This window comes from Oryctolagus cuniculus, chromosome 14 (genome assembly GCF_051225735.1).
Source record: "Oryctolagus cuniculus isolate XC-2025 breed Fujian yellow rabbit chromosome 14, ASM5122573v1, whole genome shotgun sequence".
Lineage (NCBI taxonomy): Eukaryota > Metazoa > Chordata > Mammalia > Lagomorpha > Leporidae > Oryctolagus > Oryctolagus cuniculus.
In genome coordinates, this window is record NC_142880.1 from 39,460,148 (window position 1) to 39,477,618 (window position 17,471).

The window sequence follows — 17,471 nt, forward strand, 5'->3', positions numbered from 1 at the left end:
AGGACTTGACGGCTGAGTGCACGGCTCCTCGAAGACACCCAGGGAGCGTGCATGAGAGACCTGGGAGACAGGCACGGCTGAGTTCAGAACTCAGTGCAGGACTCATCCGCACTTTGATGGCAACTGAAGCCAGCAGAGGGGCTAGAATGGCTTCACGGAAACAAATCAAGCCATGAGAAACTCATGCACTGTGCCAGGGGCCGGAGGCAGGGAAAATCGGGAGTTACCGTGAAATGGATGGGGAGTTTCACTTAGGGACGATGAGTGAATTCCAGAGACGGATGGCAGTGAAGGCTGCACAACAGTGCGAGGGTACTTAATGCACTGAACTGTACACGCAAAATGGTTCAAATGGTACATTTTATATATATGTATACATAAACCTTACTATAATAAAAAAGACAAAGAGACACTTCTGTGTTATTTTTATCTTTTATTAAGAATGTATTCATGTCTAATAAAATCAAAGCAAATAATGAAACAGAGAAGGATCAGTAAAGGAAGAGGCGCCTACACAGGAAACAAAGTGGCCCAGGAGGCTGGGAGAACACCTGGAGTGTTAGGTCAGGAGAGCTAAGGACAGCACTTCAGGGAGGTAGCATCCAACCGACTTGAATGCTGTGGAGCGAAGCCACACAAGGTCAAAAAGAACCCACGAGTTTCAGCAACATGGAGATCAAGGGTGACCTCAGAGAGCCACTGGTGAAAGAAGTCAGAGAGGAACAGAGTGAGGAGGGAGCAGGCTGACAGAGCCCGGAGTGCAGACAATGCACAGTATCCCCAGCCTGGGAAGCAGCAGGAGGGCGGCAGAAGGGGAGAGTAATAGACGGCTGAGATCAGGCATAATCAGCAACACAATCGTTTCAATGGAAATGAACTTCAACAACTAACTTCAATAATTTATACCATTTACAGGTTAAAGAGCTTTTCGTGCTGCTTGTAGGGCAGAAAGGATAACTGGAAATTATTCTCTTCATTCTGTGGGTGGCAAATTGATTTTCTTTAAGTAGCCTAAAAGGAATTAATATTCACCAAATAGATATCCTTGTTGATGTTTTTAAGGCAGAAAAGCACAATGAACTGTGCTAAAAAAATTTACTGTACTAGCCACATGTTCAAAAAGTGTAAAATCTTAAAGCTATTACATGTGCTAATTTCTGGTACATGTCCAGTGGAAAACACTTTATATTCTGGTTACATCCTGAAGATGCCAAACTCAGACTTCTGGATCGGTGCGTTGAGGGCGGCACTAATGCTGAGACCCAGGACCATTCTGGTGTCGACCGGATCAATAATGCCATCATCCCAGAGCCTGGCAAAAGAACACAATGTGAGCTGTGATGAATTTACCACCAAACCACCACTTATATACTCCAGGTAACACATGTATCCACAGGTCAACCTCTGTGTACCACAGTCAAGAGAGGGCACAGAGAGGAAAAGGAGACATTCGCACAGCCTTTGTCCCAGGCCATCACAGAATGCCACACAGAGATGAAGGCTTCACAAACTGCTCACTGCGTGGAATCTCAAAGGGATCCCTGGCTTACAAATATTTTTGCTTATTTCAGGAAAAACTCTCCTGTTCCTCTTTTGTCCACAACAATGTACAAATCAAGCTGCTGTATTTCTGTCAGTAATATGGAGACACGAGGATCCAGGTAATAACCTCAAATGAGGGGCCAGCATTGTGGTGCAGAGCTAAGCCTCCACTTGCAACGCCAGCATCCCAAATCAGAATACCACTTCGAGTCCTGCTGCTCTGCTTCTGATCCAACTTCCTGTTAACGCACCTAAGAAAGCAGCAGTGTTGGTCCAGGTAGTTGGGCCCCTGCCATCCATGTGGGAGACCAGGATGGAACTATGGGCTCCTGGACGCTATGGGACACTGGAGAGTGAACCAGAGGAGGGAAGATCTCTGTCTCCTTTCTCTCCTTCTCTCTATATTGCTCTGCCTTTCAAACAAATAATTCCTTAAAAAAAAATCTGAGTCTTTACTGGGAAAGGTGAATTCCCCCAAACTTTTAAGAAATTATACGAATTACTAAATAAGTTTCAGTATATTTTATCAATTAAAAAAACCTTAAATATTTTTGTCACAAAAAGACAAGTGCAGTTATAACTTTAAACTGTTTTCAGAAGAAACTTTTTTAAAGATTTATTTACTTATCTGAAAAATGAGTAAGAAATATTACTTTCAACGGTTATTAGTAGGTGGCATTTTTGCTTTCTTTAAACAATCTGCCTTCAATATCTGGACATGGCATGAATTATTAAACCATTCTTCCACTAACAGACATGAATCAAATCTCTGCTCATAAAATATTTATAACAGGGACCCTAAAGTATCAAGGGCCAAAAAGAAGAAAGTCACCCTTGAAATCTGTGACAGGTGCACGGCCCATCCTCCCCCCTCCCCCTGCCCCCAGCCTGCAGCACAAGGAGGAAAGGGCTGGTTAACCATGCTCATTAAGAAAGCAGCTCATCATATGAAATACACAAAACTTGTTCCCTTTATATAAATAAAATAAAAGATAGCTCATCTGCTGACTGCAAAAGCAGCTCAGCAGAAGTAAACAGCACACTGTGTGTGTAACATAGAAGGGTAGGGTAAGCACCAGAGGGCCCAGGACAGCTGACAGATAACCCTGCTCTCTGAAAAGACACATCCAGCCTTGTCCAAGCCTAATTAGGCCGCCGGTCAAGGAGTTTTATCGTTAAGCTGAGCTTTACTAAACTGGAGGAAGGCATGAAAATCCTTTCATGTGTGGCTGGCACTGTGGCGTAGTGGGATAAGCCTCCACCTGCACACCGGCATCCCATATAGACACCAGTTCATGTCCCAGATGCTCCTCTTCTGATCCAGCTCTCTGCTGTGGCCTGGGAAAGCAGTGGAAGATGGCCCAAGTGCTTGGGCCCCTGCACTCGCTATGGGCCCAGCTCCAGCCAATGCAGCCATTTGGGGAGTGAAGCAGTGGATGGAAGACCTTTCTCTCTGTCTCTCCCTCTCTCTTTAACTCTACCTTTTAAATAAATAAATAAAATCTTAAAAAAAAAAAGCAACTGGGGACAAAAATCAAATATACTTTAAAAAATAAAAAAAGAATAGAAAATCCTTGCATCTTTCAAAGTTGCTATCTCCTAACCACTAACTCAAAAGAAGGTTTTACTCATCTACAAATTAACAAAAAATCTGATTTTGATTTTTAAAGATTTATTTTTTTTTATTTGAAAGTCAGAGTTACAGAGAGAGATCTTTCATCTGAATCATTCCCCCAGATGACCACAATGGCCAGGGCAGGGCCAGGCTGAAGCCAGTAGCCAAGAGCTTCATCTGGGTCTCCCACATGGGAGGAGCAGGGGCCCAAGCACTTGGGCCATCTTCTGATGCCTTCCCAGGCCATTAGCAGGGAACTGGATTGAAAGTAGAGCAGCCGGGACTTGAACCAGTGCCCATATGGGATGCTAGCACTGCAGGAAGCGGCTTCACCTGCTACGCCATGGTGCCAGCCCCCAATAATCTGACTTTTGACATTAATTTCCAAATATAAAGTTGTATTTATGAAATGCATGAAGTTTGTATTCCTTAAATACAAGGTTTCTGAGAAAAAATAAATAAATCTCCAAAGATAAGCCTGTTTGGCCCATATGATCTCCTGCCTTGAATGTAATCCCCAAAACAATAATAATTTTAGTAAGAAAATAATAAAGGATGCAATCTTACTCAAGAGATGACTTATCTTAACCAGGGCTGAAAAACAAGTTAATAATGTCTTACCCAAGACAGGCTATTTTTCAAATTTAATATTCCAACAGTCCCTGCACATTTCAGTCAAAATCCTATGCAAGGGGCCAGAGTTTTGTCACTTGAGACACTTGTATTCCATAATGAAGTGTCTGGCTTCAAATCTTGGCTCTGCTTCCAACTCCAGCTCTTGCTGAAGCACATCCTGGGATGCAGAGGGCGATGTCTCAAATGTTGGGTCCCTGCCACACACATCAAAGACTGGATGGAGCTCCAGGCCGCTGGCTTCTGCCTGGCCCAGCCCTGGCTGCTGTAAACATGGGGGGAGTGGATGGGAAAAAATCTCTTTTCTGCATCTGTTTCTCTCTCCCTCCTGCTCCATCTGCCTTTTAAAAATAAATAAATAAATAATAAATAAATAAAATTTAAAAATCGTATGTGGACAAGAATTGTAGGTAACCTCACAATACAGACTTCGTCTTAAACCTTACATAGACTTCTTCGGCTTCTCTGCCTCTACTGGCTACTCCATAAGTCTGCTTGCCTTATGGCAAAATGATGAACATGTTGCTTTCTGACCCAAAGATTAAAATATTTCACACTTAATTGAATTCATGACACACAACAAAATATACCTGTAATGTGTTTGTGAAAATGTGTACTTGGTAAGGAGGGAAACAGGCTTTTAAAACAATCCCAAATGGCATGATTGGAACATTCAGGCTAAGTACGCTCTTACAAATCTGGGTGCCTGGTCACGGTGCCCCTGTGCTGAGCAGGGCCCCCGTAAAGCATGCTCTCAAATGACTGACTGCCCTTCTCTCCCTCCTCTCATTTGCCTTCACCTGCAAATGGCATCCATCACAGCATAACCTAATTGTAAAAGGTGAAATATTTATACGATATGGAGAGAAACCAGAGTATAACATAACCTAACTGTAAAAGACACAGATAGTTAAGGTCTTTTTTCTACCTGTCCAAAGATGGGAGAAAGACATGCAGCTTGGATGCATCCTAGGACCCAGAACATTACAGGTGCTCAGAAGTCCGGAAGCACAGGCCAGCAAGGCTGCAGCTGGGCCGGCCGCATTAAGTGGTTGGTGTAAGAAACAACCAACAGCTGCAAGAGAGTGTCTGGCAACTACCTGGAGCGGACACAGGGACCTGAGCTGGGACCAATCACCAATCACCTTCTAAATGCACACACAAACTGCTAGCGAGTACCAGTAAGTACTCAGACTAGTGCTTAATCGGGGTGCCAACAAAAGCGTCAGAGACAGGGGTAGGACAGGAGTGTGCACTGTTAAACACAAATCAGAGCCAACTCCTGAGAGTGAGAGCTGAGGCTGTGCCCTGATTCCCAGCTCCCAGGAAGCCCGCCAGGCTCCCAACACCTGAAGCGGGGGGTGGCACATGGGGAGGGGCCGAATCCCACACTGGCGGCGGCTCCGCAGTGCAGGGAAGCTGGGCAGAGGGGGGCATCGGCATTTCCCATCTAAAAGAGACAGCAGGCAAAGCCTCTTTTTGTGCAAACCCTAGTGGTGCTCCCTGTGAGCGCTGCGCCACCCCACCCGCTCAGGCCTACAGATGGCTGCGATGCAGCCGGCAGGTGAGCTCTGATCCGGCTCCCACCTTGCACTGGAGTAGTAGGGGTTTCCCTCCTCTTCGAACCTCTTGATGATGGGCTCCTTCAGAGCAGATTCTTCAGCACTGGAGAACTGGAAAAAAAGGGCCTGGTGTCAGGGGGCTGCGGGGGGACAACAGACCACAGCCCACAGGCTGCATGCTCACCAGGAACAGCTACACGTGGAAGAACCAAAAAGCAATGCAGGACACCAGAAGAATCCTGAACAGACACACAGACAGCAAGAGACTTCATTTTTAGGGGCCGGTGTTGTGGCACAGTGGGTAAAATGGTCTCCTGCAATGCTGGCACCCGAATCAGAGCGCCAACTCGAGTCCTGGCCCCTCTGCTTCCGGTCCAGCTCCCTGCTGATGGGCTTGGGAGAAGCAGCAAATGATAACACAACTAATTGGGTCCCTGTCACCCAGGTGCGAGACCCGGATGGAGTTCTAGGCTCCTGGCTTCAGCCTGGACCATATTTGGCTGTTGTGACAGCAGATGGAAGATCTGTGTCTCCCTCTCTTGCTGTCACTTTGCCTTTCAAATAAATAAAATAAATCTTTAAAAAAAAAAAAAGATTGCATGTCAACAACAGCTACGTGCTGACTGGCCTGTCATCCTGGCCTCGTTCTCAGTCTGCTTGATTCAGGTCTTGAGGACTGAGCCCTCCCACTCAAGGGATCCAAAGGCAAAATAGAGGAAAGGGGGTGGGGGGGTGGGGGGACAGAAAATGTGTGAGCAGCCAAAACTGCTGAACCCACTCCCAGGTCAGCATCTTCTAAACAAAGGCAGATACCCTCCAGTGAACCCAGAGGGCATCCGGGAGCCCCGCCCCTCCACTCCAGGCACTCACAGCTCAAAGCCCAACCCCAGGGGAAGAGACCCATTTACCTGCTTCCCTTCCCGCGCCTTTTGGTCCTTGGTTACGGTGGCTAACACATTGGCTGCCTGCTCTCCTCCCATCACTGAGATGCGAGCGTTTGGCCAAATGTACAGAAACCGAGGGCTGGGGAGAAAGAGAAGAGGAACTGATCAAATTAATTCAGAGGAGCGCAGAGAGGTGTGCGGAGGTCCTTGCCTGCCTTTTAACCGCGCGGTTCTTGCTTCCTGCTGCACTGCCATCACCTGCCGAGCTTTCAGAAGCAACACTGACACGGGAACCTAGTGCAGGCCCCAGCAGTGAGGCCTGTGCGACGTGGCACTGACCAGGTCATCCGCGACATCCCTTTGCCCCGCGGTCACGCCCCGTTGCGCACTGCTGATACTGCACTGAGGGGTCCTCAAGCTTGCTAAACCTTCCCAAACAAACCCGTCTGGCACTGTGCTCACTCTCCTCCCTCTCTGCTTCTTGTCTGCACTTTCCATTTTCCTGGGATTTAATGCATGTTTCCCTTCTAACTTCCTGTACTACACGTTCATTTCACTGACTTTCCGCCTTACTTCTTTTCCAGCCTATACATTTATACAAGGCTACAACCTTTCACAAAACAAGCCCTTAACTGTCAATTCACAAGTCTTCATGGGCCGTATTTTCGTTATCAGCCATTTCTGATATCTCCTGGCTCCCACTGTAGAATTTTTCCTAATACTACACTGAACATTGAATTTAATTTCACCTGGCCAGATGGTACAGATTACAGTATAACGGATCAATGTCGTTCTGTATTTTAAATAAACCTGAAATCAACCACTTACGATTACCCTTCAAGTGTGTCTCCTTCTCAGCCACCCACCTATAAGCTCTGCCGCACATCCCATAGTTTCCAGCCCCGTAGGATCCCCCAATGATGACGGTTATCTTGGGCACTTTGGCGCAGGCTACGGCAGTCACCATCTTGGCGCCATCCTTGGCAATTCCTTCTGCTTCATAGTCTCTACCGACCATAAACCCTAGGAGGAAGGACAGACAGAGCCTGTGGGTGATGCGGTTGTTGAGAAGTCCCACTGAGGTAGCAGAAGCACAGCTTGCCTGACCGTCTCTACGTGAAATATGCTCTCAACAAAGTTTGCTTTAAAAGTAAAATTCCCTCTGACAACTTCTAAACTTTTCTCCCAAGAGCTCCTCGGGAGGCACACAGAGATGACTGAACAGCACAAGGGTGCAATCTACCTGCACGAAATCCTCAGGGCGGGCACTTGACGATGACAGAATGTGACACTAAGCTAAGCCGCGGTCACCGCCAGGCCAGGCCAGGCCGCGGGCTTCCGGATTCGCTGACCTGGTTTAACAACACAGGCTGATCTTTCAGAGCGAAGTTTTAAACTTTGATGAAATGAAGATTAATGTTTCATGGAGACACTTGGAGTCCCCGCCAGTGACTCAGTAGTGAGGTTAGAAAGACGTGTCCTTCAGTGTCATGGCAGGACATTCTGCTTCCTCAAGCCCCTGCTGAAACTGCCCTGTGGTCTCTGTGCCTCTCAGGGCGAGGGCTCGTCCCTCTTCCCCTGATAAACACCGAGTCAGCCTCCACTGGCCTCCCTCCCTGAGCGGGTCTCTGACAAAGGCCTCTCTCATGCGGGTACCGTAGCTTTGCACATCTCCAGCACTGGGTCATCCAGTTCAACCCTGACAACTCCTAGGGAGCACCTCACTCACTGTGGTCGCCACAGGAAGGACAGCACTGTCCCTACCAACCTTTACAGGGCACTCTCTGCCTCCTCCCATTACCCTCCCCAGCCGGCCCTCAGAATAGCACAGAACCAGGGCCAGTGCTGTGGCATAGCAGGTAAGGCCGCCACCTGCCATGCCAGTATCCCACATGGGCACTGGTTTGAGTGGCTGCCCCACTTCCCAACAGCTCTCTGCTATGGGCTGGGAAAGCAGTAGAAGATGGCCCAAGTTCTTGGGTCTCTGCACCCATGTGGGAGACCCGGAAGAAACTCCTGGCTCCTGGCTTCAGATCGGCTCAGTTCCGGCCATTGAGGCCAACTGGGGAGTGAACCAGTGGATGGAAGACCTCTCTTTCTCGCTCTGCCTCTGCCTCTGCCTCTCTGTCTGCCATTCAAATAAATAAATAAATAATTAAAAAGAAGAAGAAGAAGAAGAAGCAGAAGAAGAATAGCACAGATTCATCCAGGAGCCGACCACACATCTCCAAATGGGTATCTCACAGCTCCCTCAAAGACTAAACTTAACTCTGCTCACTGCTTCCAACACAGGCAAACAGAACAAAAACACAGGGAACTTCCAAGCACAACGCTGAACTCAGTGTTGGTTAACAATCCACAGATCATTATCAGAAAGAAGGTCCCGGCCAGCGCCGCGGCTCACTAGGCTAATCATCCACCTGCGGCGCCGGCACCCGGGGCTCTAGTCCCTGTCGGGGCGCTAGATTCTGTCCCAGTTGCCCCTCTTCCAGGCCAGCTCTCTGCTGTGGCCCGGGAAGGCAGTGGAGGATGGCCCAAGTGCTTGGGCCCTGCACCCCATGGGAGACCAGGATAAGTACCTGGCTACGGGCTTCGGATTAGTGCGGTGCGCCGGCCGCAGCGCGCCAGCCACGGTGGCTGTTGGAGGGGGAACCAATGGCAAAGGAAGACCTTTCTCTCTGTCTCTCTCTCTCACTGTCCACTCTGCCTGACCAAAAAAAAAAAAAAAAAAAAAAAGGTCCCTGGATTGGACTTGGGAATCCTTTTCATCTTCTACGTGTGCTGCCGTGTGGTCATCACTCCTTCCAAAACTCATCGAGGATCTCCAACCTCAGCCTGGCACGGGAGGAAGCAGAGTCCTCACAGTCTTGTTTAAAGCCCGAGGCACTGTCAGGGGCGGGACCCCTTTTCTCAGGAAGGCTCGCCTGATCCCAACACCACAGAGGGAAGAGCCTCTCCTTCCGAAGCTGCGCCTTAGAAGTTTGAAGGGAAAAGGAAGTTTTTTGATTGTTTGTTTGTTTTGACAGGCAGCGTGGACAGTGGGAGAGAGAGACAGAGAGAAAGGTCTTCCTTTGCCGTTGGTTCACCCTCCAATGGCCGCCGCGGCCGGTGCACTGCAGCTGGCGCACCGCACTGATCCAAAGGCAGGAACCAGGTGCTTCTCCTAGTCTCCCATGGGGTGCAGGGCCCAAGCACTTGGGCCATCCTCCACTGCCCTCCCTGGCCACAGCAGAGAGCTGGCCTGGAAGGGGGGCAACCAAGACAGAATCCGCGCCCCGACCGGGACTAGAACCCAGTGTGCCAGCGCCGCAAGGTGGAGGATTAGCCTATTGAGATGCGGCGCTGGCCGGAAAAGGAAGTTTTCTGCTAACCAACATGAGTGCCTCCTGTATGGCAGGCCCTGTGCAACATATGGAGAAGCATAGAAGACAAGTATGGAAGAGTTGTCTGGAGAACAGAACCCTGGAACTGAAAGACTTCAAAAATCATTTCATCCACTGTGTGCAGATCATCCATGGAACACAAAGTCCAGAGAGCTGACAAAACTCTTTGGAGGTAAAATTGAAATCCCATGATTTTGGCCCAGGATATATGTGTCCATTTTGAAAATATTTTGCTCCAGGTAACTGTGCAACAAAAGATAAAGAAAGGGGAAGCCCAGAACATTTGCTTGAAACCCAGGGGGAATGAGGCACTGGGGAAGAACCGGCGGACCAGATACCACCTCTGGCAGAGCTCAGCCCGTGTTCCTGCAGAGAAGGCTGTGTGGGGAGGAGAGAGGCCATTTGAATGCTTATGATTTACATAACTCAGAAATTGCTTCACTTAGGAAATGTGCATAATGGCCTCAAAATATTTAACATTCACAAAGAAAAGTGTGCACACCCTGAAAGAGACCCTGGGAAGAGCACTCAGTAGAGCTGTCTGCTGGGAGGGAAGGGGTCTACGGCTGTGCCGTCCTGCACGGGCCACTCAAGTCTGCGCAGCTCTGGGATCAATGCAACCAAACTGATTCTCACCAGTAATGTTTTGAAGGAACAGCAGGGGAGTATTTCTTTGGCAGCACAGCTGGATGAAGTGAGCAGCCTATAAGTAAATAACAGAAATCTCTTTAAAAGGGAGTTAGCAACTCTATAATCATCATGCATCCTATGAGTGCCACAACTTGGGTCAAAGACAGGAAACGACGCTGTTTGTTTGGCTGTCTGACCTTGTACGGACAGTAACAGTGATCGCACAATGCTGCCCCCTTATCAACAGGATAGATGTCACCGTGGGTTCGTGCTCTGCGTGTTTTGCATGATCACCCGTGGAATCACAGGCTCATGGCTGTAGGGCAACTGCATCGAGGCTGAAGCCAGTCACTAACATTCCCAACAGAAGGGGAAAGTTCAGTCAGAGAAAGGGAAGAACTGCTGCCAGTGAGAATGCTGATCTTTGCTGTAAGACAATCCTCTAGTTCACCACTTTAGAGAAGACAGAATGCTAAGTCCTTTTGGGATATCAAAGATGACATTTACATTCTGATGACCATCTGAAATTCTCTCATGCATCAAGATTATAACAAAATCTATCTTTCAAGGGGCTGGCATGTGGTGTAGTAAGTTAAATCACTGCTTGCGGTGCCAGCATCCCATATCACAGTGCTGGTCTGAGTCCTGCCTGCTCTGTATCTCACCCAGCTCCCCGCTCACATGCCTGAGAAAACAGTGCAGGATGGCACAAATATCTGGGCCCCCATTACCTACACAGGACTTGGGTGGACTTACAGGCCCCTGGTTCAGCCTGGACAAGCCCTGGCTGGTCATGGCCAAACAGCGGATGGAAGATCTCTTTCTCTCTCCCTCTCTCCCTGTCTCTCTGCCTTTCAAATAAATGAAATAAATCTTTAAATATATATATAGGGGCCAGCGCTCTGGCACAGTGGGTTAAAGCCCTGGCCTGGAGTGCCGGCATCCCATATAGGCACCAGTTCAAGTCCTGGCTGCTCCACTTCCAATCCAGCTCTCCACGACGGCCTGGGAAAGCAGTAGAAGATGGCCCAAGTCCTTGGGCCCCTGCACCCATGTGGGAGACCCGGAAGAAGCTCCTGGCTCCTGGCTTCGGATCGGCACAGCTCCAGCTGTTGTGGCCATCTGGGGAGTGAACCAGCAGATGGAAGACCTTTCTCTCTTGTCTCTACCTCTCTCTGTAACTCTATCTTTCAAATAAATAAAATAAATCTTGGGGCCAGCACCGTGGCTCACTTGGTTAATCATCCACCTGCAGCGCCGGCATCCCATATGGGCACCACGTTCTAGTCCCGGCTGCTCCTCTTCCAGTCCAGCTCTCTGCTGTGGCCGGGAAGGCAGTGGAGGATGGCCCACACGCTTGGGCCCCTCCACCCGTGTGGGAGACGGGGAAGGAGCACCTGGCTCCTGGCTTCGGATCAGCGCAGCGCCAGCCGTAGCGGCCATTTGGGGAGTGAACCAAACGGAAGGAAGACCTTTCTCTCTGTCTCTTCCTCTCACTGTCTAATTCTATCTGTCAAACAAAAAAATCTTTAAACTATATAGATAGATACACACACACATATATATATATATATTATATATATGTGTATATTTTACCATCATACCCCCCAAATGAGGATACTTCAAAAAGGTTGTGGGGCCGGCGCCGTGGCTCAATAGGCTAATCCTCCACCTTGCGGCGCCAGCACACCGGGTTCTAGTCCCGGTCGGGGCGCGGATTCTGTCCCGGTTGCCCCTCTTCCAGGCCAGCTCTCTGCTATGGCCAGGGAGTGCAGTGGAGGATGGCCCAGGTGCTTGGGCCCTGCACCCCATGGGAGACCAGGAAAAGCACCTGGCTCCTGGCTCCTGCCATCGGATCAGTGTGGTGCGCTGGCTGCAGCGGCGGCTATTGGAGGGTGAACCAACGGCAAAGGAAGACCTTTCTCTCTCTGTCTGTCTCTCACTGTCCACTCTGCCTGTAAAAAAAAAAAAAAAGAAAGAAAAAGGTTGTGGGAAAATGCAATTAAAGTGTAAGTTTAAATCCCAAAACAGACTGATCTTTTAATTCCATTTTTCCACAACCTTTTTGAAGTACCTTTGTAAACAGTACTTCTAATCTTGAACTTAGAAAATTATTTAATGGTACAAAAATGGGGGCCGGCATTATGGTGTAGTGGGTAAGACCAGCATCCCATATGGGCTCCAGTTTGAGTCCTGGTTGTTCCATTTCCAACCCAGATGCCTGCTAATGTGCCTGGGAAAAGCAGAGAAAGACAGCCCAAGACCTTGGGCCCCTGCACCCACTGGAAGAAGTTCCTGGCTCCTGGCTTTGGACCAGCCCAGCTCCAGCCGTTACGGCTATTTGGGGAGTGAACCAGTGGATGGAAGAGCTCTCTCTTTCTCTCTGTGTCTCCTTCTCTGTCTATAACTCTGCCTTTCAAATAAATAAATAAGTCTTTAAAAAATAATAATGGTACAAAAATGTAACTGTTCCCTCCCTATTGTCTAAAGATCATGTGAGTAAGAAAACTCTCATCAACCACTTCCTTTATGTTTTTCTCTATTTGCAGATCCCATTACCTCTGCTGGAAAGATCTTGGCAGGTAGAAAATTGCCAAGTAATTGCTCAACCTGAATAAGACTGTGTTTACAAGAATGAGGAAATCACACAGACCTCTGGGGCTTACTTCAACAAATGAGATGTCAGACTGAGCCAGACCCAACCCCTCCAGGGTTTATGTGTGCCCAGACAAGAAATAAAACCAGATGGAGTCTGTTCCTCCCCAGTCAGATGTTGCCTCCATTTCAATAAGTATACTAGATATACAGTAAAAGGCATTATTTCAGGAACAGGTACTATTTGGAGAAACACGCACTACACTGGTAATTGAAAACAAGTAAAACCTCTTTCTATATAGATGGCAATACACATTTTGGGTTTTGTTTTGTTTTTCAAAAAAGAAAAAAACTAAGGAAACAAAAGTAAATGTTCCTAAAGGTTATTTCTGGCATGGTGATTTTATTTTTTAATTTTTACTTGATTGTTTCCATTTCATAAGTGACTTGAGGGAACAATAATGAATAGCAGGATATAGAAGCCGATTTTATTGACAGAACATTTCACCAAAGAAAAATGCCTCCCCAAAGGGGGCTTGAAAAAGCTTAGGTGCCTGTCATCTTTTTTCTTAAGAAAACATTTTATCAAAGAAGAACATGAATTACATTTACGCCAATTTCAGCAAAGCTGAGATAGCTAATGTATGAAATCAAACACTAAGTTGAACAATGTTCAAGAACTCCCCCTTTTAAAGTCTGAGCTCCAGTATCAAAGACTCAATGCTTTTCCATTTCTAAAAAATAAAAATAGAATAAAGCTGAAAAGGGATCGACAGGAGGGAACACACCACGCCTCAGGACCTGGGAACCTCGCCAGAATAAGGCACTTTCAGAACGAGTGCTCTCTACCTTCTTAGAACATAAGCACATGCAAGGCTGGCATTGTGGCAAAGAGGGTTAAGCCACTGCCTGCAATACTGGCATCCCATATGGGTGCCAGTTCAAGTCCCAGCTGCTCCACTTCTTTTTTTTGGTTTGTTTTTGTTTTGTTTTTTTGTTTTGGACAGGCAGAGTTAGACACAGAGAGAGAGAGAGACAGAGAGAAAGGTCTTCCTTTTCCGGTGGTTCACCTCCCAAATGGCTGCTATGGCTGGTGTGCTATGGCTGGCGCGCTGCACCGATCCAAAGCCAGGAGCCAGGTGCTTCCTCCTGGTCTCCCATGCGGGTGCAGGGCCCAAGCACTTGGGCCATCCTCCACTGCCTTCCCGGGCCACAGCAGAGAGCTGGACTGGAAGAGGAGCAACTGGGACAGAATCCAGCGCCCCAACCAGGACTAGAACCCAGGGTGCCGGCGCCACAGGCGGAGGATTAGCCAGTGAGCCACGGCGCCAGCCGCTGTTCCACTTCTGATCCAGCTCTCTGCTAATGTGCCTGGGAAAGCAGCAGAGGATGGCCCAAGTGCTTAGGCCTCTGCACCCTTGTGGAGACACAGATGAGGCTCCTGGCTTTATCCTGGCCCAGTTCCAGCCACTTGGCCTTTAGGGGAGTAAAACAGCAGATGGAAGATTTCTTTGTCCCTCTCTCTCTGAAACTCTGCCTTTCAAATAAATAAATAAATCTTTAAAAAAAAAAATACATGTGCGTGTCCTCTATAGCAACTATACTTCAAGTACCATCCAATAATTGTCCTAGGAGCCGGTGTTGTGGCATAGTGGGTTAAGCCACCATCTGCAACTCTGGCATCCCACATAAGTGCCAGTTCCAGTCCAAGCTGCTCTTCTTCCAATCCAGCTCCCCACTAATGGCCTGGGAAAGCAGCGGAAGATGGTCTAGGTCTTTGAGTCCCTCACATGGTAGATCCAGATGGAGTTCCAGGCTCTTGGCTTCAGCCTGGCCCAGCCCTAGCCATTGCAGCTATTCAGGGAGTGAACCAGAAGATGGAAGATATCTAGATATCTCTGACTCTGTAACTCTGCCTTTCAAATAAATAAATAAATATTTAACACACACACACACACACAAGAACTGTCCTAAGATGAGGACACTCATTTTTCGATAGCCCATCAATGACACCATGTTGAAGTCACAAAGATTATGCACATGCACACACCTGCAAAGAATGCTCTGTTTGCTCCGGCACCTGGAGAAACATTTTAAATCTTTTATGCAATAAGAAGCTTTAATTCATGGCTTGACCTTCAAAGTTACTTGTGTTAAATTAAAACAGAAAATCCTGAAGCATTATAAACAATACTTGCCTTTTTTGCAGACTCAGAAAAGAGAACTCCATTGTTTCCAATGATTCCTACTGGGTATCCAAAAATTCGAGCAAATCCTCAAAACAAAATTCAAAAGTTTTATTTTTTCAGAGGGTTTTTAATTCACAACAAAAATGACATATTTGCACATTCTTTAATTTCAGATCCAATTTATTCTATTTTTCAGATAACATATTTTGAATTTATATTATAGCCAAAGACCTAATGCTTCACTAAATAAAGAGTTCAACAAGAAAAAAGTAGGAAGATGCCTAGTTCAGCAGGAATATAGGCAATGGCTATAAACAGTAACCAATGAAAAGGTGTCATTTTCACTCTTGTCCAGTGAAAATCAGATGACACTCTAATAGATAAGGTACAAAACAACTCACGTCACAATTCCTCACTCCTGTAGTACTGGATTCTGGGTTTGGAGGGCAGCATCTTGTAACAGTCATGGTGCATGTATACTGTCCCATCTGATTGACTGTCACCCACTAACTCATTTAACACACATCTGGGAGCCCACACTCACTCATTCACTTAACACACATCTGGGTGCCCACTGTGTACCACTGAGAGATCTGAGCCTGGATCAAGGTGCAGCTATTTTAAAATAGGCCTCCATCTTGTAACTCGGGCCTGACCAGGCCCTGAACCCTGAGCCAGAAGCCCCTAAAAATAAATAAATGAGCTCCCCTTGCAATAAACTCTCCTAGCAACAGCCAATCAGCAGATAGCAGGGAAATACCTAAAGTTCCAGGTGCCTTTTCAGGCAGTTTAGGTGACTGATAACATCCCGAGACCCTGCAGTTTGGCACATACATCCTAGCGGCTTGGACCCTATACTTCAGCCAATCAATCTAAAAGGCATCAACCCCAAAGCCATCCAACCACCTTTACTAGGTCCATTTCTGCCACTGGATGCACTAATCAATTCCAAGAGATGTTCTTTGAATTTCCCGTAGAATGAGATGATTTGCTAAATGGTACCATAATGTATAGAACGTCTCTGAAAACCCTATAAAAACCCTGTAAACTGAAGAGTCGGGGCTCTCAATTCAAATCTGCTGTGTTGGTGGTGGTTGAGAGTCCAGACCCGGGCCTGCAATAAAACTCTCATGTGTTTTACAGTGTATCGGCTCCTTGATGGTCTTTGGGGACAATCGAACTGGGCCTAACACCACCCACTAGGGATCTTCTGAAATGTAACAAATTAAAGCCATTTAAATTGTAGACCAACGTCCAGAGCTATCAGCCAGCTTAACCGAAAATTCTGTGATATGACAGACCCTTAAAAAGGCTGAATTAGCAAAAGCAATTAAAAAACAAATTCAGGCCGGCGCCGTGGCTCACTTGGCTAATCCTCCACCTGCGGTGCTGGCACCCGGGTTCTAGTCCCGGTTGGGGCGCTGGTTCTGTCCCAGTTGCTTCTCTTCCAGTCCAGCTCTCTTCTGTGGCCGGGGAAGACAGTGGAGGATGGCCCAAGTGCTTGGGCCCTGCACCCCATGGGAGACCAGGAGGAAGCACCTGGCTCCTAGCGGAGACCACAGATAAAGTAAGAAATCCAGGTCAGCCAAGAAGAATGAATCACTCTACTTTCACACTTCTTTGTTTCTCCTTTCCAAAAGTGTCATTTGTATCTGACCATGGCTTCCACTACCACTCCAAACACCTGCCCCGCACACACACACCTGGGAGAAAAGAGGCAGGGCAGGGAACTGCTGTCTTGTGAGGCAGGTACCATAGGTGACTTCGGAGCCTGATGCTCTGCAACCTAAAGAACGTGACCAGCCAGAGAGACTTTCAACAAGCCCACCTCCAACTAGAAATGGGGGCAGTGCTTAGAGCCCAAGAACCAGCACATCAGGCTTGGGTAAGTGGGTCAAAGAGAGCATGCTACACAAGTCCCTGCAACTGGATTCTGTCTCCAACAGACAGACCTGGTGCCTGCCAGATACTCAGAAACATCACTGAGGCCAAGTTAAGAGGTAAGAAAACACCAACGTACTGACAAGCCAGGGCACTGACTTTGTCTTTATTTTTTTGAATTTATTTTATTTGAAAGGAAAACACACACACACACACACACACACACACACGGGGGTGGGGTGGAGAAAGGGAAAGAGAGAGATCTCGTCTGATTGACTCCCCAGATGCCCCACCAACAGCCAGGGCTTGACCAGGCTGAAGGAGCCAGGAACTCTATCCAGGTCTCCCATATGGGCAGCAGGAACCCAAGTACTGAACCGTCACCTGCTGTCTCCCAAGGTGTGCATGAGCAGAAAGCTGGAACAGAGTGCAGACCTGCAACTGGAACCCAAGGCCTTGCTAGCAATGCCTAAGCCACTGTGCCAAACGCCTGTCCCCCAGAACATGGACCTTTTAAAGACTTATTTTTGATCTTTACTCTGCCTTTGTCTTGATTT

The 17,471-nt window shown here is 47.7% G+C and overlaps 1 protein-coding gene across 7 annotated transcripts in view; it reads right to left on the reverse strand.

Moving 5' to 3' along the window:
• Window positions 1-416: 416 nt before the first annotated feature.
• The window catches only part of MCCC2 (methylcrotonyl-CoA carboxylase subunit 2), a 73,096-nt gene continuing 56,041 nt past the window's right edge, over window positions 417-17,471 (reverse strand). For all 7 annotated transcript variants that reach the window (XM_002721104.6, XM_051833261.3, XM_089312584.1 and 4 more), the window contains 6 exons: window positions 15,043-15,119; window positions 10,256-10,322; window positions 7,103-7,259; window positions 6,261-6,375; window positions 5,378-5,463; window positions 417-1,312 (listed from right to left, as the gene is read on the reverse strand). In XM_002721104.6, the coding sequence (XP_002721150.1) occupies window positions 1,195-1,312; window positions 5,378-5,463; window positions 6,261-6,375; window positions 7,103-7,259; window positions 10,256-10,322; window positions 15,043-15,119 (620 nt within the window). In that variant the 3' untranslated portion in view covers window positions 417-1,194. The remainder of the gene's footprint in view (window positions 1,313-5,377; window positions 5,464-6,260; window positions 6,376-7,102; window positions 7,260-10,255; window positions 10,323-15,042; window positions 15,120-17,471) is intronic.